The sequence below is a fragment of the Saccoglossus kowalevskii genome, chromosome 16, assembly GCF_978046115.1.
Source record: "Saccoglossus kowalevskii chromosome 16, keSacKowa6.1, whole genome shotgun sequence".
NCBI lineage: Eukaryota > Metazoa > Hemichordata > Enteropneusta > Harrimaniidae > Saccoglossus > Saccoglossus kowalevskii.
The window spans coordinates 5,041,399-5,053,885 of record NC_140656.1 but is presented as its reverse complement, the minus strand read 5'-3'; the positions used below and the strand labels follow the sequence as shown (position 1 = coordinate 5,053,885).

Genomic DNA, 12,487 nt, shown 5'->3' with positions numbered 1-12,487 from the left:
GTACACTGGGTAAGTGTATTGAATGGGAAGACCAAAGCCACTGTACACTGGGTGAGTGTATTGAATGGGAAGGCCAAAGCCACTGTACACTGGGTGAGTGTATTGAATGGGAGGTCAAAGCCATTGTGCACTGGGTGAGTGTATTGAATGGGAGGTCAAAGCCATTGTACACTGGGTGGGTGTATTGAATGGGAAGGCTAAAGCCGCTGTACACTGGGTAAGTGTATTGAATGGGAAGGCCAAAGCCACTGTACACTGGGTGAGTGTATTGAATGGGAGGTCAAAGCCATTGTACACTGGGTGAGTGTATTGAATGGGAGGTCAAAGCCATTGTACACTGGGTGAGTGTATTGAATGGGAAGGCCAAAGCCACTGTACACTGGGTGAGTGTATTGAATGGGAAGGCCAAAGCCACTGTACACTGGGTGAGTGTATTGAATGGGAAGGCCAAAGCCACTGTACACTGGGTGAGTGTATTGAATGGGAAGGCTAAAGCCACTATACACTGGGTGAGTGTATTGAATGGGAGGTCAAAGCCATTGTACACTGGGTGAGTGTATTGAATAGGAAGGCTAAAGCCGCTGAACACTGGGTGAGTGTATTGAATGGGAAGGCTAAAGCCGCTGTACACTGGGTGGGTGTATTGAATGGGAAGGCCAAAGCCACTATACACTGGGTGGGTGTATTGAATGGGAAGGCCAAAGCCACTATACATTGGGTGGGTGTATTGAATGGGAGGCTAAAGCCGCTGTACACTGGGTGGGTGCATATGCATGACAAGTATCTAATGGAAGCCAGGAGCACTTACTTAACAAGTGACAAACAGAAGAGGATGCAGATATAAAGCATAATAAAATATATTCAAAAATATTCTTCAAGTTACTTACTTATATCACGAACATGAAGAATGAGCCGTGCGACCAGTGCAAGGTATTCTTCCTAGAAAAGAAATCAAAGAAAGCTTAGAAAGAACTCCCATGTGCTGAGAGTATTGGAGACACATTAAATATAATTCGAAATTACTTAGCTGAAAACTAATTATGCAAATCAGAAAATTAATATGACCAGATTTGAGTGTAAAACTAATGAGGTCTGCGCAATGTAACAGAAAATCTATGTCTCCAAGTTTAATTGAAATGTGATTAGAACCAAAAAATTATGAATTATTATGCTTATTAGGGAATTAATATGAACAGATTTTTACCCCAAACTAATTAGGTTTGTACATTGTCCTAGAGCATCTTTGTACTAAGTTTCATTGAAATGGAATAATTAGTACCGTGAAAACTCCAAAATTTCGACCCCTCTAAAAATTCGACCGCCTGTTTATTTGCCGGGTTTCGGAGTTTTATTTACCTCCAAATTTTCGACTCCACTAAAAATTGACGACTCATTCTTATTCGAAAATTTCGACCAGTTTTAGTTTTCCCCCAAACGAAAAAAAAACCGATGTGAGCGTTCAAACGGGACCTTCCTCGAAGGCATGAATCCGGGTTTCTGATTGACTGAGAGATTTTTATTTTATTGGTAACGAAAATATATTCTAAATAAACAAAGTTTCAAATAAAAACGAACACAAAAATCTCGGCATGCTGCGTTTCTGAATTGTTGATTATTACTGTACTCAGTAGTGATTATAATAATGTACACAAAATAAATTTGTTGAATGGTTATGAAATACAAATAAAAGTCAACTTAGTTTCATCGTAAGCGAATGATTCCGGTCTCGTATAAACGTTTGATGCTGTAGGATATCCGCCATGTTCTCTTAGGTCAAATAGGTCAAATCGCTAATTAACCAATCAAAAAGCTGGATGATGCCAACGTGTTCAAATTACCATAGCTTATTTAAATATGTTAATGTTATTGAACGCAATGTGGAAGAGATTGATGTTGTAGTATGATATTTTGGCTTGGATTTTGATGCGAAAACGGCATGATTTTTTTTAAATAAAAAAATTAGTTGTTTTTAAAAAATAAACTGGTCATCTGAAGAATAATTTAACATTGTTCACAGTGATAACAGCTCATTCTCGAAAGGAAGCTTACCCGCTCACGCTAGTCACGATAAAAATCATACACGTGTACTCTTGAATAGACAGACGTCAATGACTACGGTAAAACTTACTCTATTTTAGCCGGCAGGATTGATTGAAATGTCCGAAAAATGACGCCAAAATACACCTTAAAAGTCCCATTTTATTTTTTAATCCAAGGGCGAATTTACGGCAGAATTTGGTCCTTCAAATAAGGGACACGCGAGCTTTGATTTTAACCGGATACATTGCACTGGGTCGGGGAGATAGTTTGCTAAACTTCCATGTATCTTTTGTCCAATGGGTACCTGTACTTCGAACATTCGCAAGTTTTCCTAGGTAGTGCGAGACAGCTTTGTCTTTTGACCTATTAGTTTTGTGCTGACCTCTTCTCCGCGTCTTGATGTTTTGTTTTGCTTGTCATAATACTCACTGATTGATGACTTTGTTTAGATTTTGAGTTACAACTCGGCCACGACCTTTGCTTTTACCGTGAAACATGAGGAAGTTTACGTCAATTGACGCACATTGCATTTTTTAAAAACTAATGAAACACACTGTCTATCATCCCCATTTTTTCATTTGCTGATTTCTATTCTGAAAAATTCGACCGTCCGAAAATGCACCTTAATTTTGACTCTAAAAACACATCACATTTCTAACATCAATTATTTAAAACCGGTCGAAATTTTGGAGTTTTTACGGTACTTTAGATATCAGTGTGAAAGCTTAAAATTGGTTAAATATGCAAATTAGGTAATTAATATGTACAGATTTTAACCCACAATTATTCAGGTCTGTCTATTGTCCTACAGCATCCATGTACATTCATTGATATGTGATGTTTAGTACCTGAGATATCAGTGTGAAAGTTGGTTAATTATGCAAATTAGGTGATTAATATGCACAAATATTTACTGGAAACTAATTGGGTCTGCATAATTCTAGATTCATTGAAATGTGATGATTAGTACTTTAGATATCAGTAGAAAAGCTGAAAATTAATTATGCAAATTAGGTAATTAATATGCACAATTAATTACCCTAAAACTAATCAGGTCTCTGCATAGTCCTAAAGGATCTATGTACCAAGTTTCATTGAAATGCGATGATTAGTACTTGAGATACCAGTGGAAAAGCTGAAAATTAACTAATTATGCAAATTAGGTGATTAATATGCACAAATATTTATCGAAAACAATCAATCTCTGCATAGTCCTTGAGTATGTAAGTACCAAGTTTCATTTAAATGTAATGCTAACTACTTATATCAAATGCTGAAAATTAATTAATTATGCAAATTAGGTAATTAATATGTACTGATATTCCCATAAAAACTATCAGGTCTGTGCAGTGTCGTATGACATCTATGTACCAAGTTTCATTGAAATGTGATGATTAGTACTCGAGATATCAGTGGAAAAACCGAAAATTGACTAATCATTATGCAAATTAGGTAAATAGTATCCACGGATTATTACCAAAAACTAATCAAAACCTAGCATTAGTTCAGAGCATGTATGTACCAAGTTTCATCAAAATCCAACGAGTGGTTGTTTAGATATCAGTGGAACAGTCATGGAACCACTAAAAAATAGCTAATTATCATGCAAATTAGGTAATTAATATGCACGGATTTTTACCAAAAATTAATCAAATCTGCGCATATGTTCAGAGCATCTATGTACCAAGTTTCATCAAAATCCAATGAGTGGTTCTTTAGATATCAGTGGAACAGTCATAGAACAGCTAAAAATTAGCTAATTATCATGCAAATTAGGTAATTAACGAGCATGGATTTTTACCAAAACCTAATCAAATCTGCGCATTGGCCCAGAGCATCTATGCACCAAGTTTCATCAAAAACCGATGTATGGTTCTTGAGATAGCAGTGGAACAGTCGGACACACATACACACACACATACACACATACACACATACACACACACATACACACATACAGACACACTAACTGCAAAGACTCCCATTTTGTGCTTCGCACATGGGAGTCAAAAACAAAATTATTTAAATTTACAGTTTAGAAAAATTAATACTTAATTCATAATAGTAAATTTATCAACAGGAAAGAAGATCAAGAAAAACAAGTCATAGATAGTCTACTTATACATGTATACTGTGAAGTCACTTGCTATTTTATATGTTTTGGTATTTGTAGCTTTCAACAGGCAATGTGTAGTACAGAAAATTTTAAAAACTCAGAATTATGAATAAATGGTCTATTACCGTACTTCCTCGAGTATAAGCCCAGGGGCCTGAACATGTAAAATCGGAAAAAACAAGGCATTGTCAATGACACGTCCCCGTTCCGTTCATATTGAGTGACATATACATTCAAAGCAGATCATGACCGAAATGCACCTGCATATGTACAACACATTGTGCTAAATCTGAACAAAATCCATCCATGCATGACTGAGATCCGGTTCTGGAATTGTGAAAATACGTGATTTTGATGCATTTTCGGCCTTAAAATGGCCATCATTCCGCTATTGTTAAGCAGATCATGAAACAAATGCACATATCTATTTGTGACATGATGTACCATGTGTGTGTGAAGTTTGAACTTGATCAATCCAGACATGTCTTGGATACGGATCCAGAACTGAGTTTATTAAAACAAAATGGCCGCCAGTCGGCCATTTCGAACTTGATCCGAAAAAAAAAAATGACATGCATCAAGGTCCTATTATGTTTAATGTATGTACCAAATTTGAACAAAATCCATCCATGCATAACTGAGATCCGGGTAAGGATTGGTGAAAATGTGTGATTTTGATGCATTTTCGGCCTTAAAATGGCCGCTATTCGGCTATCGTTAATCGGATCATGAAAAAAATGCATGTGCATATGTCCAATATAATGTGTAATGTATGAGTGAAGTTTGAACTTAATCGGTCCATGTATGTTCGAGATACAGGTGATCACGGACGCACACAGGGCAAAACATATGTGCCCGTTTTCGGACCACGTCCGAACGGGGACTAATAAGGGGTGGGTTTATACTAGAGGACCACCTCAGAAAAAATAATGTTTTGGTGTGTTTAAAACTGTAACCATCTTCCCAGCCTCGAAAAATTATCCAAATTACATTTTTCGTTCACAGTGCCGGTCTCGGGGGAATATTACGTCTTTTTGAGAAACAAAAACGCGAAACGAGCCGTCATTGATTTTAACAACGCTTTTTACAATGAAGAAACTAATATGAACAAAAAATAATACGGTTGATATACCGTCTAAATTTACGGTGCAAAAATGGGTAGGGTCTGTGGGAAACGGTCGAAGGCAAGATCGTACGCAAACTCTCGATACAAAGCTTCCATTTCCGCCATGGTTTCATCATAATTTGACCTGAACAACTTCCTTTGACCTAACAGGTCACGTCTTTCGTTAACCAATGAAAATGCTCTATCATACAGTCAAAGTTTTCCGATTATTGACAGAATAGAAAACGTGCCAACTATGTACGTTCGCCGGCCGTGCACTCTCAAATAATGTGAGTTTTCTCGTAAAAGCTGGAACCAAACTACCGTACCAATCATGATTTTTAAGCAATGAAATATACTTTTTACATGCATATTTTAATAAATGTCGTCGACGCCTGGTAAAACACCCTGGGCCTATACTCGGGGATGCCCTCAACTCATTAAATGTCCAAAAACAGAGGGGTTGGCTTATACTCGGGAAGGGGTTTATACTCAGGGGAGTACGGTAGATTCGCAGTGATTATGTTTGTAAACACATGGTTTGTGTTCTAAACAATGCAAAAAAGCTCCTCATTTTGGTTTGAAAAAAATTGCAGAAATACAGAGAAGCTAATAATCAGCTACATTAGAAGAGGTCCACATGTAGTACCTATATATGTAATATAAAAACAATCAGACTTGCAATTTTCAACAAGAAGTCGAAAATATCACTTTTTACCAAAAATTGCAAAAATATTCACCGAATTCAGAGAATTAAAGATATCATCACAAAATGAACAAATCTGAGATGTCCACATGTAGCATCTATATATGTAATATCAAAGCGATGGGATTTGTCGTTTTTAACAAGAAGTCGAAAATATCACTTTTTACCAAAAATGACAAAAATATACACAAAAAATAGAGAATCTGAGATTTTGACATGAAATGAACAAATCTGAGTGAGAACAATCCAAGGTACTTGCATATCAAATTTGAAAACATTCTGACTTGCGGTTTTGAAGAAGAAGTTGAAATTGTAAAATTGATGACGAAGGACAATCAGTAATATGAACAGCTCCGCTGTGTCGACTTTGTGTCGACAAAACATGTAAAAAATAGAACATTTTCAAAAAACAAAATGGCTGCCAGTCCCACATGCAAAGAATGAACGAAATTAGTCCAAAAGATTCTGAACTATGACTCCGCATGTATGGATGCACGCACAGACAAACGAACGGACAGATGCACACACGGTTGGACGCACACACAGACAGTAGGAGGACATGTATTATAACATGTATATTCTATGTATCAAATTTGAATGAAAACTGACAAAGCATGTCCAAAATACAACATTTTCAAAAAACAAGATGGCTGCCAGTAGACCATTTTGAATCGAATCGCTAAACCACTACATGTGCATACGTCCCACATAAAGTACTAGACACATGCAAAAAATGAACTGAATTGGTCCAAAGGATTCTGAAATACGACTCTGGATGAACTGATGCACGGACGGACTGACTCACGACGCACGGACTCACAGACGGTCGGGGACATGTATCATAACATGTATAATCTATGTACCAAACTTGAATGAAAACTGACAAAGCATGTCCAAAATACAACATTTTCAAAAAACAAGATGGCTGCCAGTCTGCCATTTTGAATCGAATCGCTAAAACCACTGCATGGACATATGTCCCATATAAAGTACTAGGCACATGTAAAGAATGAACGGAATCGGTTCAAAGGATTCTGAGATATGACTCCGAGACGCACGGACGCACTGACGGACACACGGAGACCGAATTATAAGTCCACGTTTTCGGACTTCGTCCGAACGGAGACTAAAAACAAACACAACCCATTCTAATTTTAGCTTGGCCACACCCCATTCTAATTCCAGCTTGGCCACACCCCATTCTAATGTTAGCTTGGCCACAACCCATTCTAATGTTAGCTTGGCCACATCCCATTCTAATTTTAGCTTGGCCACACCCCATTCCAAATTTTAGCTTGGCCACACCCCATTCTAATTTCAGCTTGGCCACACCCCATTCTAATTTCAGCTTGGCCACACCCCATTCTAATTTCAGCTTGGCCACACCCCGTTCCAATTTTAGCTTGGCCACACCCCATTCTAATTTTAGCTTGACCACACCCCATTTCAAATTTTAGCTTGGCCACACCCCATTCTAATTTCAGCTTGGCCACACCCCATTCTAATTTCAGCTTGGCCACACCCCATTCTAATTTCAGCTTGGCCACACCCCGTTCCAATTTTAGCTTGGCCACACCCCATTCTAATTTTAGCTTGACCACACCCCATTCCAAATTTTAGCTTGGCCACACCCCATTCTAATTTTAGCTTGGCCACACCCCATTCTAATTTTAGCTTGGCCACACCCCATTCTAATTTTAGCTTGGCCACATCCCATTCCAAATTTTTGCTCGGCCACACCCCATTCTAATTTTAGCTTGGCCACACCCCATTCCAAATTTTAGCTTGGCCACACCCCATTCCAAATTTTAGCTTGGCCACACCCCATTCCAAATTTTAGCTTGGCCACACCCCATTCCAAATTTTAGCTTGGCCACACCCCATTCTAATTTTAGCTTGGCCACACCCCACTCCAAATTTTAGCTTGGCCACACCCCATTTTAATTTTAGCTTGCCACACCCCATTCTAATTTTAGCTTGGCCACACCCCATTCCAAATTTTAGCTCAGGCACACCCCATTCTAATTTTAGCTTGGCCACACCCCATTCCAAATTTCAGCTTGGCCACACCCCATTCTAAATTTTAGCTTGGCCACACCCCATTCTAAATTTTAGCTTGGCCACACCCCATTCCAAATTTTAGCTTGGCCACACCCCATTCTAATTTTAGCTTGGCCACACCCCATTCTAATTTTAGCTTGGCCACACCCATTCTAATTTTAGCTTGGCCACACCCCATTCCAAATTTTAGCTTGGCCACACCCCATTCCAAATTTTAGCTTGGCCACACCCCATTCCAATTTCAGCTTGGCCACACCCCATTCTGGCATTGCCACGCCCTATTCCAACCCCTACATGTATGATGGCTTTCATTGTCTAAAGCAAACAAACAAATTATTAATAATAGCCGGCAACACACAAATGTTTAGTTGATACATACAGGTATGATGAATTCCACGATGAATGCTGTATAAAATTGTTATACAGCCCATGCACAAAACAATTGTATGGTATACTCTGTACAAAACTAAAATAAATACTGACACCATTATAATATTTGATGGTAATGAAAACAAGGTATATGTATATCCATCTATTACTACTGGGTACAGTGAATATGGCATGCCATGTGATGACCTCATTCAAGATACAATATCCATCTATGACTACTAGGTACAGAGAATATGGCATGACATGTGATGACCTCACTCAAATTACAATATCCATCTATGACTACTGGGTACAGTGAATATGGCATGCCATGTAATGACCTCACTCAAATTACAATATCCATCTATGACTACTGGGTACAGTGAATATGGCATGATATGTGGTGACCTCACTCAAATTACAATATCCATCTATGACTACTAGGTACAGAGAATATGGCATGACATGTGATGACCTCACTCAAATTACAATATCCATCTATGACTACTGGGTACAGTGAATATGGCATGACATGTGATGACCTCATTCAAAATACAATATCCATCTATGACTACTGGGTACAGTGAATATGGCATGACATGTGATGACCTCATTCAAATTACAATATCCATCTATGACTACTGGGTACAGTGAATATGGCATGACATGTGATGACCTCACTCAAATTACAATATCCATCTATGACTACTAGGTACAGTGAATATGGCATGACATGTGATGACCTCATTCAAATTACAATATCCATCTATGACTACTGGGTACAGTGAATATGGCATGACATGTGATGACCTCACTCAAATTACAATATCCATCTATGACTACTGGGTACAGTGAATATGCATGACATGCGATGACCTCACTCAAATTACAATATCCATCTATGACTACTAGGTACAGAGAATATGGCATGCCATGCGATGACCTCACTCAAATTACAATATCCATCTACATGTATGACTACTGGGTACAGTGAATATGGCATGACATGTGATGACCTCATTCAAATTACAATATCCATCTATGACTACTGGGTACAGTGAATATGGCATGACATGAGATGACCTCATTCAAATTACAATATCCATCTATGACTACTGGGTACAGTGAATATGGCATGACATGTGATGACCTCACTCAAATTACAATATCCATCTATGACTACTGGGTACAGTGAATATGCATGACATGCGATGACCTCACTCAAATTACAATATCCATCTATGACTACTAGGTACAGAGAATATGGCATGCCATGCGATGACCTCACTCAAATTACAATATCCATCTACATGTATGACTACTGGGTACAGTGAATATGGCATGACATGTGATGACCTCATTCAAAATACAATATCCATCTATGACTACTAGGTACAGAGAATATGGCATGACATGTGATGACCTCACTCAAATTACAATATCCATCTATGACTACTGGGTACAGTGAATATGGCATGACATGTGATGACCTCACTCAAATTACAATATCCATCTATGACTACTGGGTACAGTGAATATGCATGACATGCGATGACCTCACTCAAATTACAATATCCATCTATGACTACTAGGTACAGAGAATATGGCATGCCATGCGATGACCTCAGTCAAATTACAATATCCATCTACATGTATGACTACTGGGTACAGTGAATATGGCATGACATGTGATGACCTCATTCAAAATACAATATCCATCTATGACTACTGGGTACAGTGAATATGGCATGACATGAGATGACCTCATTCAAATTACAATATCCATCTATGACTACTGGGTACAGTGAATATGGCATGACATGTGATGACCTCACTCAAATTACAATATCCATCTATGACTACTGGGTACAGTGAATATGCATGACATGCGATGACCTCACTCAAATTACAATATCCATCTATGACTACTAGGTACAGAGAATATGGCATGCCATGCGATGACCTCACTCTAATTACAATATCCATCTATGACTACTGGGTACAGTGAATATGCATGACATGCGATGACCTCACTCAAATTACAATATCCATCTATGACTACTGGGTACAGTGAATATGGCATGACATGTGATGACCTCATTCAAATTACAATATCCATCTATGACTACTGGGTACAGTGAATATGGCATGACATGTGATGACCTCACTCAAATTACAATATCCATCTATGACTACTGGGTACAGTGAATATGCATGACATGCGATGACCTCACTCAAATTACAATATCCATCTATGACTACTAGGTACAGAGAATATGGCATGCCATGCGATGACCTCACTCAAATTACAATATCCATCTACATGTATGACTACTGGGTACAGTGAATATGGCATGACATGTGATGACCTCATTCAAAATACAATATCCATCTATGACTACTAGGTACAGAGAATATGGCATGACATGTGATGACCTCACTCAAATTACAATATCCATCTATGACTACTGGGTACAGTGAATATGGCATGACATGTGATGACCTCACTCAAATTACAATATCCATCTATGACTACTGGGTACAGTGAATATGCATGACATGTGGTGACCTCACTCAAATTACAATATCCATCTATGACTACTGGGTATGGTGAATATGGCATGACATGCGATGACCTCATTCAAATTACAATATCCATCTATGACTACTGGGTACAGTGAATATGGCATGACATGTGATGACCTCATTCAAATTACAATATCAATCTATGACTACTGGGTACAGAGAATATGGCATGACATGTGATGACCTCACTCAAATTAGAATATCCATCTATGACTACTGGATACAGCAAATATGGCATGACATGTGGTGACCTCACTCAAATTACAATATCCATCTATGACTACTGGGTACAGTGAATATGGCATGACATGTGATGACCTCATTCAAATTACAATATCCATCTATGACTACTGGGTACAGTGAATATGGCATGACATGTGGTGACCTCATTCAAAATACAATATCCATCTATGACTACTAGGTACAGAGAATATGGCATGACATGTGATGACCTCACTCAAATTACAATATCCATCAATGACTACTGGATACAGTGAATATGGCATGACATGTGATGACCTCATTCAAATTACAATATCCATCTATGACTACTGGGTACAGAGAATATGGCATGACATGTGGTGACCTCACTCAAATTACAATATCCATCTATGACTCCTGGGTACAGTGAATACAGCATGCCATGCGATGACCTCATTCAAATTACAATATCCATCTATGACTACTGGGTGTTTATGCAAATGTTTTATCAATAAGTAACTCAAAAATGACTTTATCCATGCCTGTAATGTCAATAACATCAGAATACACAATTCCAAAATCAGCCGAGACTGAATAGATCTAATTTGAAGACAACTGATTAGTCAAGGGTGGTGACATTTCATTTGAACCATCAAACAATCAGGATGTGAATCTCAAGTGATCAGCAAATCCATTGAATTCCTATTCCTAGGTATTATAACTCAGGATTCTTATTAAAATATATATTACACACCATGTGATCAAATGTCAAAGGTACAGCATATACGTACAGGGCTTAAAAATAGCATTACTTGAAATTTGTGTAATCAGGTGACTTAAGAAGGCTGATATTTATTTTGACTGTTATCAATTATTAAAAACACTTCTTCCTTGAGGCTCTAACGAAAATGTGAAGCCTCTGATTGTCTTTTTTTTTTAATAAAATGTTTTAGCAGATTATTATTTTTGAAATTACTATATTAATGTACAGTGTCAATGACGCACCAATGAATTAGCATAACTAGTTGCCTAACAGCAAATCTCTGCTTCAGTGGCATACCATAATGGCTTACTGCTCTACATAGTCACATCAACAACCAATGAGAACGCACCACATACAGTCACATCAACAACCAATGAGAACGCACCACATACAGTCACATCAACAACCAATGAGAACGCACCACATACAGTCACATCAACAACCAATGAGAACGCACCACATACAGTCACATAAACAACCAATGAGAACGCACCACATACAGTCAAATCAACAACCAATGAGACTGCACCACAAACAGTC

The 12,487-nt window shown here is 38.0% G+C and overlaps 1 protein-coding gene across 13 annotated transcripts in view; it reads right to left on the bottom strand.

The window, feature by feature from the left end:
* LOC100371395 (uncharacterized) overlaps window positions 1–12,487 on the bottom strand; it is a 139,945-nt gene that overhangs the window by 100,062 nt on the left and 27,396 nt on the right. For all 13 annotated transcript variants that reach the window (XM_085491636.1, XM_085491638.1, XM_085491639.1 and 10 more), the window contains exon 3: window positions 888–939. In XM_085491636.1, the coding sequence (XP_085347762.1) occupies window positions 888–939 (52 nt within the window). The remainder of the gene's footprint in view (window positions 1–887; window positions 940–12,487) is intronic.